Consider the following 18,588-nt stretch of genomic DNA (forward strand, 5'->3'; position numbering starts at 1 on the left):
ACGGGAGATATCGAAGTCATTGCGCAGTATTCTGGAGGCTCATTCGATTTGGATCACAATACATCATGATCGCCGATGTCAGATAATCATCACGTCAGTTGGCGGCGAGATACGTCTAAAGAAACACATGTTGTATTGAACTATGACCCAAGATCTTGCAGCCATGATGATTAAATACCCAGCCCAGACATTCACTGACACAGCGGGAGGGTGGTGAGGGAAAGAAGTGAAGAGAATTAACAACAAGGAAAAGGTATGTCTACACCAGTAAAGGACAGTAGAGAATGTGAATGTGGGTTGTTTGGTAAAGACGCAATGACATGTCGTAGCTTCACCAATCGGCCTCACAACGGGCTTACATCGCCGAACCCCGTGAGTGTCGTGCAGTATAGATTACATGAACCACATGCCCATCTACCAAGACAGTTAGTACTCATCCTTTTGAACATCAGGCAGCAATGGAAAACTCACCATGCCTCTCTTCACTTTGTCATTCTGCGCCTCGTATGTCACCTCAGGTGGCATCGCGTACCCACTCTTGGTGGAGCTCGCACTCGTCTCAAAGGTCGTGAGTGTGAGACTGCCCGTCGCGCTGGTGAGGTAGGTACTAGAATCTACAGGCCAGGAGGAAGCGGTAGCATCCGTGTTGGTGACCGAGCTGACCGGAGGGGTCCAGTAGGAATAACCCGACGTGGAGCTGCTGGGGTAAGCGGTCGAGGACTCGACCGGGAAGGAAGTAGCGGTGGCGTCGGTGTAGGTTGAGCTTAGAGAGCTCTCAGAGGCTGTAAGGATAGAGGAAGTCTCGACCTCAGAGCTGGACTCGCTACTGGAAGATGCTGAGGCGGTGGAGGAAGAGGGGAAGGTGGTGTACTCCGTTTCGCTGTACATGGATGAGCTAGGTACTTCGGGGGTCTCAGAGCTGGTCGAGCTGACAGACGTGATAGGAGAGTCGGAAGAGGATGTGTCAGAGGGTGTTACTGTCGGGACGGGCGTCTCGATAGTACCAGAATCACTGGTCAACGACTCTGATGGCGTCTCGGAAGGCAAGACGAAGCTGCTAGTGCCTGAAGTTACCGACTCAGTGTACGAAACAAGCTCAGAGTCCGTAGATGATTCGCTGAATGAAGACGACCAGTACGAATAGCTCTCCGTGGTTGGCGAGGGCGTAGGCAAAGTTATGACTCCAGACGACGTGGGTGTGGAAGAGTCTGAAGTCGTCTCAATCGAGCTGAAGGAGATGCTGAACGAGTACGGCAACGAGGATGTTGCAGAGTCAGTCTCTGAAGCACTAGGCACACTGCTGGTATCATATGTAGAAGATGCCGTGTACGAAGGCGTGTATGAGGCCAACGAAGAAGAATCTGAAGAGGTTCCAGTTTCAGTAGCTGATGACGACTCTTCGGAACTAGTGGGTGTATATGAGGAGCCGTCCGTGGTCGAGGATCTGGACATGGTGAGTGTTCTAGACCAGGTACGTGTGGAAGAACGACTCCGGGAGACTCTGGATTTCCTATACCACGTTGAAGTCGAGGTTGAAGATGACGTGTAAGAATCAGTGGTTGGCGTCGGAGTCTCCGACTGGCTATAAGAAACTTCGGAAGTATAGGTGATCCAGGAGATTGTGGAGATGTCGATCGACGATGAAGACACAGTATCGGTTTCAGAGGGACTACCGCTGCTGGTGGCGTTACCAGGTGGACCGTAGTAGCCCGACGACGACGGAGTCTGAGAAATAGTTCCGTTTCCACTGGATGTTGCTGTGGGCCCAGTGTTCGTCTCCGTGATAGTACCATTGGAAGGGTATGGAACGGATGTGGTAATGGCAATGGTGGAGGTGATGACGGACGTAATGACAGTTACATTGGTGCTCGGGCTTTCTGTAGTTGTCGACTGGCGTGGAATGTATGAGCTTCTGGGTCCAGTGGAGTTGCTACTGGCAGTGGAGGTCAAAGATGGCATTGAAGATCCTGGCGCGGTACCAGTACCCCAAGTAGATGAAGCTGTGCCAGTACTGTTTCCATAAGGCGCGGAAGAATCATGTGGCGGCGAAGTTGGGTAGTATTCTGTTCCGGAAGACTGAGGTCCAGTCGAAAGAGGGACGCTCATGGAAGAAGAGCTGCTGCCCCAGCTGCTCGCTGTAGCTTCGGTCGACGTATCTCCAGAGACAGTTTCACTGAGCAATGGATTAGTTGAACGAGCAAATATCACCAGGATCGATCATAACTCACGATGTCGAGGGGACAATAACCGATGTGATAACCACGACACTAGTGTAGACGACTGTAGAGGGTCCTGATGTTGTAGAGTTTGCAGTTGGCGAAGACGTTGGAACGGGAGGCGTCCAAGTAGACAGCGAGACGCCGGTGCCGCTGGAGAAGGTGGACGACGCACTTCCACTGGTGCTGCTTGAACTTGGGTAAGGAGGAGAGTATGGCGGTGGCGGTGCATACTGCCGAGGCCGTACATGCTGTGGGAAGTTTACTATCCCAGAAGATTAACTCACGTGCCTATATTTCAGAGAGCGTGATGCTTGGTACATTGACGGAAGAAGTGTGTAGATCCAACAGCAGATCCTATGGGGGGGCTTACAGGGCACCCGCTCAGCTGCAGTGAGCGTCAGGAAAGCCGCGAACGGAGTGAAGGTACTGAGCTTCATGGTTGTTATGTGAGTCGCAAGACACACCTGTTCCAAGAGGTGAAGGAAGAAACGAGTGTTGAGGGGAAATAACGAGAGGATGTGTCGAACAGACAACTACAGCTGGACGGCTTGAGCCTCGATTGACTGGAGACAATGATCTTATATGTGATGATCTACGTTCCACCGCGACAGTATCATGACACGATACTGCTACAGCCGTACGGCCGCAGTGAAATGCTCGGTTAGCTCCACTATGGGCATGCAGCACGGCATCATGCTTGTATCGATGGTATCCGATTCTTTGAACGATGACAACGTCTACGATGAAGACGGCTAGTTTGAAAATCATGACTTCTATGCGCTTGATGCTGAACGTGTTGGGCTCCGTCTCTTGACTGCGAGAGTTTGGAGTAGCGGCTGCCTCTGAGAAAGGCATGCACCGCTTCGATAGGCCATAATGGCCTCGGTCGATGTATAGTAGCCCGCATACGAGGTAGCTGGTGTATGCATTTAAATTGCCAGTGCAACAATCCGCTGATATCTTGAGTCTAACCTAAGAAAGGAATCACGGGAGGGTAAACGACGGACGGATAGCAACATGACACTGCAGCGCAGCGATCACCGCTGGTAGTACAAAAGGCGAAGGAAGAAATTCGCGAATGACGAAGTGACCCAGCGCACTGTTGTTGAGACTGAATGAATTGATACAGTCACTTCTCTAGGCATGGTGTTGTTGCGAGCCAATGGACTCGAGTAACTCGACCCTGAAGAAGCGTACCCAGTGTCGCAACGCTCGACCGACCTCGTATTCCCGGGCACCCAATGGGTAATGCAAAGGTTTGCAGTGCCACACCGCCTTAGTAATTCCTTATGATGTCGTTTGCCAATCATAAGGTTGCGTGCACTTTTGGAGGGATGCATGACCTCCGGGGCTATGTGCGGTCGGCAATATGTCTGAACAATCGGTCTTTAGCTATCTTCATCTGGCTCGATGCATGAGCCATATGCGAATCCTACTGTCTCTCCAAAATGTCGGACGCGATCGGACTGCGATACCGGCCTCGATTCTGGGCACAGTCCCTGACGTTTTCGGGTCCAGCCAGCCGCATGTACCAGGGTACAATACAAGAGCCTGCTCGGGGAACGCGACAAATGGACCATGGATGACTCGACATCAGGGATCGGACTGTGTTATTCGTATGGCCGGCAGATGGAGGGTTCCATCACTAGCTAGATGCACAGATGCAGGAACCAGACTCACGCTCAGGGTGCTGCGTTTCACAAGCAACCGCAGTAGGACGACGCGACTGATGCAGAAAGCCGTTAGAACGTCCCGACGGCACAGGGATCTCGATGCAGAGGAAATAGGAACCAAACATAGACAGCGGTGCAGATCAGCTAGGCTGGGTATGTCGTGGAAGCGGTATGGATCTGTTGGAAGATCGGAGGACGGCAGTGTCCATTGGTACTGTTCCCGACGCTAGCGCGGCTGCAGTAGCATCACGTGAGCCAGCCCAGCAGGGCCACCTCCATCTTCCACGGATGAGTTTGATAAGTCTAGACGCACCCATGTGAACTCATCGCTCACAAGAAGGTGATTTGTTACGTAGCAGAAGAGGTGCGAGCAACCGCACTCCGGAACTAGTGCATGCTACGCTCCCTACGACGGGCCCAGCCGCTTACTACCGAGTAGGAAGTACAAGTTGGAAGGCCTAACCCTCCCTGGTTGTGTATCATCCCCAGTTCGGGGTACTAAACCCTGAAGACCTGATCAAGCAATGGTCCGCGAGCAGGGACACCATTGGGCTTTCGTGATAGCAGTTTGGGCCGCGAGTGGCAATATAGATGTTGTGATAAGCATCACTTGCACATGAGGTTACCGGAGATCGGAAGGACTATTGCATACGGAAAATGACCGTTACAATTATATATTATACAGGAACACTTCAAATCGAAGGATTACTGGGAGAGGAGATCGCTATAGGGGCAACAACACCCTCAAGCGCCTGAAGAAGGATGGTTGCATCCTATATGTGGGTCTTCTCTTCACCGACAGGAAGACTCCTTGCAACGCCTTCAGTCGTAACCTCGTAAACGACACTGTACAAAAGGTATCATGTGCGTGTGAAACCAGAACCGTTACCCAAAGACGTAGCAAAGTATCGAAGAGCTTAGATGGACAGGATCCTAGAAGGATTGTACAAAGGACCTTAGTCCACAAAGACGAAAAAACAAGATAAAAATGGCGAAAATGATACCTAATCCCAGTTGACGAGGCTATTACCGTTGTCGTGGTCATTGGCGGATTGGTCGTCAAACGACTGTTGGAAATCGCCGCCCGGGAAATCGAAAAAGGCACTGTATTCACCAGTACCAGGCGTCAAAAACGAATCGTTGGAATAAAAGCCATCAGAAATGGCACTGGGTACCGACGGCGACGTGGTACCAGAAACAGGCTCAGCCTTCAAGTTTAGACCAGATGACAATGTTTGAGCCGAGCCACTAGCATGCTCAGACATGCTACTGGCGTTAGCTGTCCGACCAACCTTGTTGGGGTTGTAGGTGTACGTCGGAGCAAAGGGCTGAGGAAGGTTATCGCTGCCTGCCATGAATACTGCAGTGCGTGGGTCGTTCTGATCCAGGACAGATCCGAGGAACTGCTGAGACTCGGGTGGCATGGACAGAGTCAAAGGATTGGTGTTGAGCGCCTGCGAGCTGTATGGGTAGTTCGTAGGGCTGTAAGAATAGGAGGAAGGCGAATTAGGATCACTCTGCACAGGTGCGGCCTCATGCACGGAAGCTGCGTTGGGCGAAGCGCTCTGTGGCGAAGATGACTGACGGTGCTGGAGCGAATGGGTAGTAGGCGAACGCGATAACGAAGGACGCGTTTGTCGCTCTACTGTCTGGTTTTGTTGTTGAAAAGCTTGCGGCGGTAAAGACAGTCTTCGGTTGAGCTCAGTCTGTGGCGTCGTGAGACCTGCACTCGCCGGCTGAGCTGATGGGTCAAAGTGCGATGCGCCCTGGGGCAGTTGAATAGAAAGAGCGCGCTGGTGAGAGTGAGTGCGTTGAGGAATCTGGTACGGTGACTGTCTGTATCCCTGTTGCGGCTGAGCGGTGGTCGGGCTGAAGGATTGCGCTTGCTGGAAACCCTGTGGAGACGCGGGAGCGAACTGCTGAGGCGGGAGCATTGACGGGTTCAGCCAGTTGTTCGGCTGTGCAAATTGAGCGCCATTGGCCGGATACTGCGGACCATACTGCTGGAACGCCGCGCCTTGGTTCTGGTACTGGGACATGAACATGTTCCTGACGCCGTGCTGGGTCGCAATGTAGTCATGGAGCTTCTTGTTGAACATGACCGAAGTGGTTTGAAGATGAGCGTTGAGGCGCTGGTACTGGGTAGGCAGATCATCATCCTCCTCTTCGTACATCTCCTCATTGATAACATCCTGCTCGGTCACGCGAAGAGCACGGCCCGTACGCTTCTTGTGAATCTCAGAAGCTCTACGAGCAGACTCAATGCGAGCCTCCAGGCTGCGGTCACTGCGGCGCGAGGCAGCAATGTAGGCACTGTTGGGCATCAGAATTGGTTGCGTGCGGAGTAAGTAGAGACGACTAACCGCTCCTGGTTCTCTTCATGAGTGCGCTCGGTCTTGACCGGTCTGGCCGAGGTGAAGGTTCGACGTTCGGCAGGCATGGCGAGGTCCAAGCAGCAGATGGTAGGCAACGTGCGGTGTGGCGAAGTGTGTGTGTGGGCGAGGGTGGGGTAGCTGACAGATAGCGATGTCAGCACAACAACAGAAGGCTGATTGGTACAGTTCGAGGGGTACGTCTAGCAACGACTTCGACTGTGAAGAATAATGGAAGAAGGAGAAAGTGCGAGGAGCGGGCGGGCAAAGTATGTAAACGGAGAGGGGAAAAGTGGCGACTGTCCACGCGGGTGCGGATGTGCTGGGCGGAGCAGGCCTAAAGATGGGCCGAAAAACAACGGAGCTAGAAAGACGCTCACGTACCGCGACGACAGGGTTCGGACAGCACCCAGCTAGATTCAGATACGCGACAAGTGACGTGAGGCACAGAAGCAACGGCCAAAGTTGGCCGCGTGTCCCAAAGCGGCAGAAGATGGGAGTGCAAGTGGGAACTGGCGCTGGGGGTGGCAGCGATCGAGGGCTGAGGGGCGTGTGAGTGGCTGCAATGCGCACAAATCTCTGTTGCGGGCCGGGGGAGGACAGGCCAGGATGCTCAAGTGGCGGAGCCTAGCGGACGAAGACTGGGTATTTCGATGCTGGTAAACCGTTTGTGCATCGACGCTTGCACACGAGATCGATCGTCGCGACGTGGCTTGGGGGGTGAAGCAGCAGGCAGCGGATTGGGAGCAGGACGGGTGCGTTACGTCGAGGGCTTGCCTAGCATATGTTATAGCCACAAGGGAAGAAGCAATTGCGGTCTTCTGGAATTTGACCACACAATTAATCACAGGCAGCGGCAGGGTAGCACGCCAGAAGCCAGCAGTTCCCAGCAGTCCCCGCAGCACCTGTGAGCGACATGCAGCCAATGGCACCACTGGGCCGCAGCGGCAGCATGTCCGGCGTGCTCTGACGGCCAGTCGGCGACGTGTGTGGAGTAGGGGAGAAGGTTCGGCTTAGCTCTGTGCCAGGCTCAATAGCTGCATATTACCCTCGGCACCCGCAAGCCAGCCCAGCATCAGGACAACACCACGCCCGCGGCTTGGCCAACTGGCGATCGAGGGCGCTAGCATCTCTGTGGCACTTCCCGCCGATAAACGAGACGCGTGTGTGTGTGGTCGACGACGGGGAAGAGCCCACCTGCATCGCATCAACATCATACCACAGCTGTGCCAGTTTCTAGCTGCCCCGGATTAGGCCTCGTTGTCGCTGAGCTGACTAACGTGGTCGTTCTGGCTCAATGGCTCTTACGTTTGCGACGTTTACAGCGTACCTGACTACTGCTGCCAATTCGCAATTACTAACAGCCTGCTATTTTGGCTGAACCAGGGACGCTCAGCCAGACGTGCGCCGGCTATTGTGCGTAAATCAATCGCGATCGCGGCAGCGCAGCGGCTTCCGCATACTGCTCAACCAAACGCGAACGCACATGCTCTCGTTAGGTGGTCGGCGCTATGGAGACGCAGCCGTCGGGCTACCGTTGGCTTGTTCCCGTCTCCTGCCTAGACGGTGCTGGAGCGAGCCTAATCCTGCGCTTACACTCGAACGGAAAACTTCGCGACGAATAACCGTCAACTACCCAACGCCATGGCTGTCCCCCGAACAACAAGACTGAGCTTCACACAGCCCTATCTCCCGCCATGCGACAAGGTCAAAACCGCTGGTTTCACCGTGCTGCACACATCTCATGGCCGCCGATCGCTTGGGCTCAGGAACAAGGAAGCCCTGTTCAAGAAAAGAAAACCTGAGATACGCGAAGGCCATATCGGGAATAGCTCCGATCTGATCGCATCTCCCTCGCAAACTCGGAGCCCTGAAGCGCCCTGAGGGCTTCGTTGGCCGCGTCCAGGACGTGCGCGCCGATCTCTCGATACAAACATGTCGCCGACTCGCTGGTCCACGACTTATCCCTCTGCTGACATCTCCTTACTACGGCTTTTGTACCAGCGGGAAGCCATGCGCCAGAGGAAGGGACGGTGCTCTGTCAATACCACGGCCAGTGCAGCTCCATCGTTGTCCAGAGGCCGATGCCACTATTGGCAACATGGGAAATTGACCCTTGTTGTTTGTGTTTCGAGTATTTGTCACTATGGCATTGTCCTAAGCTCCGGCCGTCCGCCGACGTCACACGGCATTGGTTCTTCCTTCTATCGCTCCTGCCCCGCCGCAAGTGCCCACTGCCAGATCGCCGGGGCCTCTAGTGCCGGCCTGTCAAAGTATCAGCCAGTCAAAGCCCGATGATCCCTGCGTCCTTGCTAGGCTTCAGATTCAGATCTGAGATGAAATATCTCCGTCTGCCGTGCATCCACACGGCTTTCCGTGCAACAAGGGAGCCAACAGGCAGGCCGAAAAGCGTACAGCGGCCACATTCAGGTGCATGAGGTCTGCATCCCTTCCAGCTGAGCTCCGCGCGCTCTGAGCCCAATGGTGTTTGAGATCATTGGAATTCACGTCGTGTACTGCAGGGCTGTGGGTTGACCATGGTAATGGTACCCCGCTACGTGTGCTCACATCACACGGTTGACCAACTCCTTTTCTGACCAGTCCAGGTGCACCTTATCCTTTGAGGAGCGACCCAATACTTTGAGATCGCTGTGAAGTGTGCCGGGCTCCACATTGCTACACCTACTAGTACAACGCTGCGCGTCAAACTCAGGTCACAGTGACGTTGCGTACATTTCCGCTCTATGCCTACCCATAACTACATGGATAGGAATCCTGAGTGGGTGCACACGGCTTGAGATCAGCGCGTACCTAGCTGCATGATCTTGCATCCGAGCCGGCTACGGTATCCTTTGCGTTATCCTGAACACGCTTCGTCCCACAGCGGCGCTGTGTTCCCGCAAGTCAGTAGCTGACTGACTACTCAAACTTCCGCAGCCTCTTCAACTATCCTGCATACCTTCCATTGACATCATTGGGCAAGGCGAGTTGAACCGAACATGGTGTTCGATGTCCCACCCCACTCCAATGCGGCAAGTGGAGCGCATACGTCGTCCGACAGCCCCATGTCAGATTGCCCTTCAATCTCCTTGCCTGTTTGCCGTTTGGCAGCTCTATCGTCATTCACCAAGTCTACATGAAACGCAGACGCCACCGCATGTACCAAGGTGGCCCCAAGACTGAGTACTTCTAGTTCCAGAATGTTCAACTTCATTCTACAGAGAAGCAATTCGAGTGTTTCGCATGCGCGCTGTAGCCGTGGCGCGCACGCCAATCTGCTCCGGCTCACAATGCTGCCTGGTGTTATGAACCAGGCAATCTTTCCATCCTTAATTTGGAAGGTCTGAGCGATTCAACCCCAGGAGTACAAATATGACCACCAAATTACACAACACCTGGGTATGGAGCTTCTGTATGACGCCCCGCGGGCCCTAATGCACGGTCGCCGGTTGAACTCGCTTGCATGCATGTCTCGGCGATACTCCGCCAGACCAATCAGATATCCTCATTCCCAAACCCCCTCCTCAAAGCGCGGGTTCCTTCTTGTCCGTAGCCTACACGGTGCTGGGATTCTAGTTGAGGTCAAGTTGACGCGGGTGCGCTCGATCTGCCGCATTAGCTTGCCATGTATACGGTGGGCTGGCGTATAGCAAGCCTCTTCGAAACAACTGGCTGATAGCACATCGGAGAGAACTGTCTCGAGATCTTCGGTTCAAAATCAGAAAATGCGCAATAGATCCATCCAGGCCCATCACATCCGCATTTCATACCGATACCAACGACCGTTCTCATGCGAGCGCCTGAACCGTCGTTCAAGCGCGGGTTCGCAACGTCGCGAGATATTCTCTGGCGTGGAGCTCGCGATCAATTTCATGTTAAGATCGGCAGCACAGCCCCAATTTCGGGGTTAAGCATGCTGCATCTCCATTTCATCAGCAGCTGCCTCTGGGCCTTCTAGAATGCGTTCGCTTGCACGAGCGGTCTGCACTGCGCTGTGCGTTATGTGAGCAGTGGCTAGCTAAAGGCAGATGCGGTGAGGAGTGTTCAACGTCGCACACCCACTTTATCTCGATCCATGTTTTGTGTGGCTCGGAATGTGGTGTTCTTTAATAGACCATTTCAAACCGTTCCAAGGTTGTTTTCTGTCGCAATACTCTCGTCCCGCACATTGCCGCTGTCTGCAATGCTATCCCTTCTGGCAGCAATGCAAGGGTACCATATGCAGGTGGGCAGACTGCTCCAGGCGTGCGCATAATTTGGGTAAATAGCGTCAGGCCAAAAAGGGTCCAGCGGAACGTTGCTTCTTACCTCCTCTGAGCAGCACCGCATACATAGGCGAGTGTAAACATCTGGGCCTTACAGCTCACTACACGCTACGACACCGCCCGTCCAAGCTACTAATCTCGCTTCCTACGAAGCCAATGACCATTGCGAATATTCTCACAGCACAGCATAAGCAAGTAAGCAGCAGCGTATGCACCTCGTATCGGGCCGCGCAGTAAGCTCGGATTCCGACGTCCGACGTAACAGCAACAACGTGGCGACAGTTTGCCGTCTGGCGTTCTACTCCTACGCCCGCAGGATAGGATGCAGGATGGAAAAGACGGCACGCATCTGGATTTCACGAGAAGCTGGGTAATGCCCGAACAGGGCTACACGAGGTGCAGCCACGTTTAGCGTTGGCCCATCATATCGAAGCGGAGGAAACTTACTGTGTAGGCACTGCTAGCATCGGCCGTCTTCCGTAGAGATCCAGTCGAACCACGGCTCTGTACGTTTGCGACTGCATTGAGTTTCCAGGAACATCCAATAGGCAGAAAACATCGGCCATTTCTCCGCTCATGGGAATGTAATCCAGCATACAGCACAGCGATAAAGTTGCAGCAGCCTCGCGACAATAACTGCCACTCGGAGGTTACTCTTGCGCGACAAGTGGCGACGGAGTACGGATCCCCACGCGTCTTTGTCCAACGTGGCCAGCTAGCTGGATTCTTCTCCCGTTTACAGCAAAATCATCTTCCAAAGAGCACTCGACCAAATGTCTTGATGCCCGGATGTGGATGGAAGGATGAAAACTAGGTTGATCGTAATGGAGCTTAGTCCATTCTATTCCGCAACAATCGTGTCCCAGACGTTACAAGACAGTCAAGTTCGAACGAACCTTGACTTCCTTACCACAGTCACAAACTCTTGCGCGCAACGTAAGATCGGAAAAGTAGGAACTCACATTGGGCTTGCCCTCTTTTATTCTTGATGCTTGCATTGCTTTCGAACGTCGCCGCTTGTTTCCACTGTCGCCCATTTTGTCTTCCAATCATCATTTCTCTCCTCTTTGCAATGGTTTTGTTGTCAGGAAGTCACGCGCGTTACCTATGGCATCAGACAACATCGCAGGTGAAGGCATTCGATCATTGATCGAGTATCATACCCAAGCGCAGCGCACACCATCAGCAGCGTTCATGTCGAGTCGAAAGTCAGCTTTCAATGTGATATTCGGGGTCGCTGCCAATCCGCATCCAGACTTGTCAGAAATCACGCAAGGCGAAGTTAGGAAGTTGACAGGGATGTGCTTTCCAGATTGTCGAGTTCACATCATTCAGCATACGGATGATCTATTTAACTGATTGGATCGAAGTTTACGTCTGCAAACCTCTGCTCGTTCTCTGTTTCCTGTATGTCTCCCTTTAATATACCCTTTGAAGAGATATCGTTAGTACGTTACACCTAAGTATCGTTCTTGACCCCGCGCATACTTTCAATTCCCAATGTGCGCGAATTGTTCCTCCCTTTGCGATGCGAGCCACAACAAATGTCGTCCGGGTTGCCAATCGCAACCTCTGCTGGGTCGTCGATGCCGTCCCAAAGGAGAAAGAGCAAACACACCCCATCCTGCAACCTCATTGTCGGCCACCTGCCTACGTCACCATCCTGTGCTTGTCTATAGTCACATTTCTAGCATCTTTCCATCGTACATGATCAAAATCGCTGAGAAGGCTAGTCGCATCTGCGCCACGGCACGCATGGTCTGTATGGGCGAGGTGGTGCCACGAAGGTGCCTTCCTGGGCACGCGCAGAGCACAACAACGACGCACGCTCTCGCCCCACAATCGCGCCTTCACCTTCACTTTCGCTCCTGCCAATCCGTCCTCTGCTCGTCGCCTGCCGCCGGAGCTAATTTCCGCCGTGACTGCAAACGCTGCTCGCACGTCATATAAACAACTTTCCTGTGTCCACCTCTGTGTCTTCTGCTTCTCTCACGACACTCACCCCAAAGCTCCATCATCTCTGCAGCTGCATCAATCCAACACGAACATACTTCAATTCATCCCCACCACCAATCAGATTACCGCTATCAACATGTTCGGCTACAAGATCTTCGCTGTTGTCGCTGCGCTTGCGCTGGCTGTCGTCGCCACTGACCGTGAGTACATGCTTCAGGTTTAGCTGCAAAGCTGCTTGGATACCTCTACATGGCATCGGGCACACAATCTAACATCTTGCAGCTGTCTGCGCTCCCGCCGCTACCGTGACTGTCACTATCACCCAGTGCGTCCCCGAGCCCGGCAAGCCGTCGTCTGAGCCAGTCCCCGCTCTGTCAGATGTCTCCTCTACCCCCGCTATGTCGGCTGTCTCCTCGACTCCCGCTTTGTCGGCTGTATCCTCTACTCAGGACGGCGGAGCGCCTGTACCTACCACTACTAGCGTTATCCTGCCTCCCCCAGGACGACCAGTTCCCACCACCAATGTCCCCGATGACGAGCCTTCCAGTGCTACTACTACGGCTGTCGTGTCTCCCTCATCCTCAGGTCGCCCTGGTGAGCCCACAACCACTGCCGTCGAAACTGCTGGCGCCGCTCTCGCAACGCCTGTCGTCGGTATGGGCTCGCTCGTCGCCATGGGTGCTGCAGCCCTGGCTATCATGGCCTAGGCCCGTTCACACAAGGTCAACGTGCTATATTGAGCAGGGGTATCGCGCTACACGTCGCGTTCTCAGTCGAAGCCGTTAGTGCAAGGCTTGGTATCCATGGGGCTCTCTCTTATTGTCTTGATCATTCTCTCAAGACCCAGATACCCCCATTCATGATTTGGTATTAATGTATTGGCGGCTTATCATCGACATGGGGTGTCATCCTTCGTCGAAAAGCTGCCCCATGGTATTGCATGTTCATAGCCTTCCACGAGTCTAATAAAAATACTGACATCGTCATTACTCTTGCTTCCGTACCATGCTTGCTTTGATGACTGTGCCTTGTGAAGTGGCTCTCACACCGCGCTTGGCTTCCACTCCTCGAGCTACCACGGATGACTGAGTTGGTACCTTGTTGCTCGAGCGTCAATGAAGCCCTGTTTGCCTATCAGAGTGCCCCTTGTTGTTGATTTCAGGCACAGAGAAGGGCAGTGATGAATATCCTACCGAGGACGGATCGTCAATGCTGGCTAGAATGAAGGCATGATGAGACCAGGTACGGTTCTGATGGAGTGCACATGATTGTCAGCAGAAAGACATATCAAGGGCGGGGAGAGCGAAAACAGTGAACAAGCATAAATATGGGCTGCGATATCTTCTAATGATAGTAAGAATCCCCCAATTAGAGAATGCATCATGCTAATATATATCGCTCGTTCCTCCCACTGGATGACCACTCAAACGAAGTACTATCCCGTATGTTTATACTTCGTCCTCAACTCGTCGATCTCGCGTTGGAACTTTTCCATATCGTCGAGGATGTTACTTGAGTCGCTCCTTCCCTCGCCCTCCTTCCCACCAGCCATGTTTTCATCGAGACCTAGCTTCTTCTCGCTCTCTTCCATTGGCGAGTATAAAGCATATTCGTTCCCACCTTTCTCGTCTGCAGGCGCGTACTCCCTTCTCAATGAGCTCTCGCTGGCTACGCTCGTCCGTCTGTGCTCTGTACTTGTACGGCGGTATTCTGTGCTCGTCCGTCGGCTTTCTGTGGGAGACGAAGAGGAAACTTGAGGCCTTTGCTGATCAAGGCTGGAGCGATTCGATCGACGTCTTGGTGGAGGCGGAGGTGGCGGCATATTGCTTCCTATGCTCTCTCCAGATACGTTTCGCTGGGTATTGCGATTGGACGATATAGATGAGGCGCGGTGCACACTCGGCGCTGGCGACGAAGGTTGGGACTCTAAAGTGCTCCGGCGGGATGAAGGGGGTTCTGGCACAGATCTCGGCGTTTGACCCGAACTTGAACGTTGTGGCAGTTCGGTGCTGGAAGAGTTCGCGCTTGAGTTGCCTAGGTTCGCGAGTCGTGCGCCGTGTCGTGAAGGTGGAGGACGTGGTGGTGACTTTGCTCCAAAGGGGTCGACGTTACTTGGAACTGGGCTTTGTATGGGGTCAACCGAGTGCTGAGATGACATCGTAAGGTTTGAACTGCTCCGCGATCTGTTGCCTGTTGTCGTCGTCGTTTTGAGCTGACTCTGCCTACGGGCCAATGGCACGGGCGGAGGTGCTTTCTTTTGTCTAATTGTACCTTCTGAAGGCGGTGAAGGATGATCTTGTGCTGGTGGGGTTGGTTGGGATTGTAGCGAGGTGGTATCTTGCGTGCTGATATGGGATGACTGCGGCGCAGCAACGGGAGTTGGAGGGAGCGGCTTGTTTGTATCCGAACTGTCTGTTCGTCTAATAGGCGGCGGTGGTGTTGGCTCTGTCGCTGCAAAGCTCTCGAAGGACACTGTCTGTGGCTGTCTCTGCGTAACGAGCTTTCCGTGTCGATGCTTGGGGGCAGGCGGGGGCTTCTTCTTGCCCTTCTTCACCTCGGAGACTAGCCCCATGCTCTCGTCCTCATCCGAGTCGGCCATATCGACCGATGTACGTGGTGAATCAGCGTGGGATTCTTGTATGGGCTCGAATAGCGATTGCCGTGAGACCGAGGACGTGTCGGTGCTACTACTGGTCTCGAATTGCGCGCCTGCGACCGGTTGTGATGCGCTCGTAGACTGCTGCGGCGGACCGGATGGTCGCGGAGTAGCCTTTCCGGTCAGGAGTAGATTCTTAAAGCTCTCTACATCCAAGGAAGCTCTACTGTTGCCTAGCATCGGTCTTCCCGTGTTCGTCCGCTCCTCCTCACTCTCCTTGTCTTGGGGTTCTAACGAGGCCAGTGTTCTCGAGAATGGATTCGCTGGTACGTTACCCGGCGATTGCATCGCCAGCGACTCGCCGAAGGTTGATCTCGGGTTTGGGGACGCGTCCGCTATTGCCATGGCGTCTTTCCCGACAACTTGGGCATTGGCTTCACCCGCGGTGACAGAGTTGTTGACAAAGCCGGCGGGTGTTACGGGAGGCGGTGGGCTCGCAGGCCGACCTTGGCTCGATCGCCGGGCCATGAGCTCGTTCAAGGTCGCATCTGAGTCGTCAAAGATGGGCGGTGGAATCGTAGTAGTGGGCGAGAGAATGCGGACAGACTTCTTGGTCTTGCCAGTCGACGGCGGGGCGGCATCTTCGAGCACTGTAAGACAATTACTCCTTGAATGCCAGCAGACGCAGAAAGGCAAGGCGAGGGAATACCATGGTCGCTGTCCTCCCTGCGCGCTCCAAGCACACTGCTATCCGTGTTGATGAAGGAAGTCTGCGGGACGGGCGCGGGCTGACGGGGAGCTTGAGAAAGGCGGAAGGGGTTTCCGGACGACATGGTGGGTGCTAAAAACAATGCATTATTCTATGTACATGGAAGGGGCGCGAGAGAAGCGGTGAGATGGTGCCGCGCAAGAAATGCTGTTGCTGATAGTCGGCTCTGCGACGTGATCATCGCCGATATGCAGGTGCTGGCGATCCGGCGCGGGACAGCGAACAGCCCCCACCATCGTACCTCGTACACCATGACGGCCCAATGAACCTCTGCTATCCACAAGGCACAATTTCGCCAACGAATTCTGTGGCCCTGTGTGTTCTAGAGCTCCCGTTTCAATATTCGCTGTCTGCTACAGGATTTCAACACTTCCTTACACTGTTTAGTAAACGCGTGGGCATCTTGCAGCGGCCTACCGCGGCTATCTATGTAAGGGTCTATCTCCACGGTACGCTAATCGACATACACATGCCACCCTGCCTGGCAGTCAAACCACTTGCGCGCCAAGTTCCCTCCACTCTCTGTCGGTTGGCTGAAAGCAACTCGAGCTTTCTCAATGTGCAGCCCATAGATGAAGTCGGATCGTGCGATATCCAGCAGCCTAGTCGCGATGCCTTTCTTTCTATGTTGATTCGACGTCCATATCCGTGATATGCCCAAGGCCACCGGATCTGAAACGGTGCTGATAGAGATAGAAGAGCTATGGGGCGCGACAGCATCTCCGTGCTCCTTGTCGGGCGAACCGGTGGGGTCCAACACCTTATAGGCTTCCCAGATTCGCTCTGCCAAACATGCTCCTACACACTCATTCCCTCGAATGTATAGATATATCTTGAATCGATCAACGAGTGCCACGTTGGCTGGGTTCTTCGCCGACGGCCGTGGTTTCGGTACAGGCGTAGTCCGTTCTGTTTCGTCTGCCTGGGCTGTCCGACTCGTCTGTCCCCAAAGCTCGTCGTCTGATATGGGAACAGCAGCAAGCTCTGTGTTCACAACCTTCAAAACATCACTCGCCCGGTTGCGCATCGCCAATGTATCCTTGCGTCCAACCACAGCGATGAAGCTCCCATCACCACTCCATATCTGGTTCTTCCTAAAGCGCTCCACGACTGGCTTGGTGAAGTCGACACCCCCAAGGTTCATCGCATGAAATTTCTTGTGTAGCACGGCGTCTTCGGCATTCGACGGTATGTACTGCATTCCACATATCTTGCATGTTTTGCGCGTCTCTGAAGCCAGGTCTAACTGCATCTGTACCATCTGCTTCTTTTTTGGTGTTGGCTTCGGTGGGCTTTGCGCATTGTGACTCCGTTCTGTAAGGGGTTCTTTGGCGGGCGTGCTCGGCTTGAGTTGCTTCTTGAATATCGAGAAGACTGGTCGCCGTTTTTGAACGGGTGGAGGGGAGCTGCGCGGTGCTGGCGACGATGGTGGACTAGACCGAGGCGGTTCGTCTGAGAAGACTGCGGGCGAGTCTTTGGGGCTGGACGGAGGGTCGGTGGAGCTTTCACGCTCGCATTCGAGAGATGAAATGACAATCGTAGGAGCATTATCCGACGGGATCAAGGTCGTCGTTTCGGTACTATCGATCGTGGTCTCGACGCGTCTTCGTTTGGTAGGCGGTTCTTCATCGTAGAGTTGGCGCTTCGTGTGTCGCGAATAGGTTCTGACAACCTTTCTGGACTATGTTAGACATGCGACATATCTTCAATTGGATCGGCTTACTTTGCTCCGAGGGACGACATTACGGCGCTGTTGGCAAGCGTCGTAGGAACTGGGAGTGCTGGACCGCCCACGCGACAGACGCGTTTTAGCGCGCTGCGCTAGTGCCCGCCCACATGCACGACGTCACGCCTCGTCCTCTCACATGTCACCTGGTCAGTCCCAAACATCGTGTTCAAGGATATACTTCACAGTCGTCAAGTCTTTGCGCGTCCTTTGAATACGGCGATACGCTTGCATCGTTCTGGGCTCATCAAATGAGCGAGTGTCGCTAGATCAGGCCACCGGTCGATATCCCAGCAGGGAAGGTGCGTTTGTTTCGTGCTGACTGGCCTTATCATGGTCACTAAAAAGGCATCTATGAGTCAACGGCCGTGAAGCAATCAAGCACTAAAAGTACACAAACATCGGACTCTCTCTACTGGCCCATCTCTGTTCTTTTCTTCCGTATTCGCACATCTCGTCGGTGTATCCATCTCCAAAATGGCGGAACAAACAACACCAGCACAGACGGGCACATCAGTTCCATCATCCATAGTGACTACCAAGCGTCTAATGATCCGTCCGATGTGTCTCGAAGATGCCCCTTCGACTTCCCTGCACGCCAACGACCCTCTCATCGCCAAGTATATGCGAGGAACTTTCCCAAGTCCATATACACAGTCTAACGCCGAGACATGGATCACCATGAACCTCGCACTACCATATCAACACCATTTCGTCATCTGTGAGAGATCAGCGCCAGAACTCGCAATAGGAGGCATCGGTTTGAAGCTAGGCTCGGACGTGTACGCACATGCAGCAGAAGTTGGTTTCTGGGTTGGAAAGACGCATTGGGGAAAAGGTTACATCACGGAGGCACTGGAAGCCTTCACAAGTTGGAGTTTTGAGAGTTACGAGAACAATGGTCAAAGACTGTCCAAACTGTACGCTGGGGTATTCTCTGGCAACAGGGCGAGCATGCGGTGCTTTGAAAAGAATGGGTACGTACTCGAAGGTGTACTGAGGGACAATGTTT

General features: G+C 53.7%; 5 protein-coding genes across 5 annotated transcripts; 2 read left to right on the forward strand and 3 right to left on the reverse strand.

Moving 5' to 3' along the window:
- Positions 1–472: 472 nt before the first annotated feature.
- J4E90_000530 (uncharacterized protein) lies at positions 473–1,549 on the forward strand (the record flags this gene model as incomplete). Its single annotated transcript, XM_051430126.1, has 3 exons — positions 473–574; positions 758–1,105; positions 1,145–1,549. The coding sequence occupies 3 exons, from the start codon at positions 473–475 to the stop codon at positions 1,547–1,549; spliced, it is 855 nt and encodes a 284-aa protein (XP_051295613.1).
- A 3,347-nt stretch (positions 1,550–4,896) lies between these two features.
- Positions 4,897–6,332, reverse strand: J4E90_000531 (uncharacterized protein; the record flags this gene model as incomplete). The annotated part of the gene is made up of 2 exons (XM_051430127.1): positions 4,897–6,205; positions 6,256–6,332. 2 exons carry the CDS (start codon positions 6,330–6,332, stop codon positions 4,897–4,899), a joined length of 1,386 nt encoding a protein of 461 aa, XP_051295614.1.
- A 6,289-nt stretch (positions 6,333–12,621) lies between these two features.
- On the forward strand, positions 12,622–13,192 carry J4E90_000532 (uncharacterized protein; the record flags this gene model as incomplete). The annotated part of the gene is made up of 2 exons (XM_051430128.1): positions 12,622–12,685; positions 12,768–13,192. 2 exons carry the CDS (start codon positions 12,622–12,624, stop codon positions 13,190–13,192), a joined length of 489 nt encoding a protein of 162 aa, XP_051295615.1.
- A 728-nt stretch (positions 13,193–13,920) lies between these two features.
- On the reverse strand, positions 13,921–15,914 carry J4E90_000533 (uncharacterized protein; the record flags this gene model as incomplete). The annotated part of the gene is made up of 2 exons (XM_051430129.1): positions 13,921–15,748; positions 15,910–15,914. The coding sequence occupies 2 exons, from the start codon at positions 15,912–15,914 to the stop codon at positions 13,921–13,923; spliced, it is 1,833 nt and encodes a 610-aa protein (XP_051295616.1).
- A 390-nt stretch (positions 15,915–16,304) lies between these two features.
- On the reverse strand, positions 16,305–17,593 carry J4E90_000534 (uncharacterized protein; the record flags this gene model as incomplete). Its single annotated transcript, XM_051430130.1, has 2 exons — positions 16,305–17,526; positions 17,574–17,593. The coding sequence occupies 2 exons, from the start codon at positions 17,591–17,593 to the stop codon at positions 16,305–16,307; spliced, it is 1,242 nt and encodes a 413-aa protein (XP_051295617.1).
- Between the last annotated feature and the right edge of the window lie 995 nt (positions 17,594–18,588).

This window comes from Alternaria incomplexa (genome assembly GCF_024043165.1).
Source record: "Alternaria incomplexa strain BMP 0042 chromosome Unknown scaffold_1, whole genome shotgun sequence".
NCBI classification, from domain to species: Eukaryota; Fungi; Ascomycota; class Dothideomycetes; order Pleosporales; family Pleosporaceae; genus Alternaria; species Alternaria incomplexa.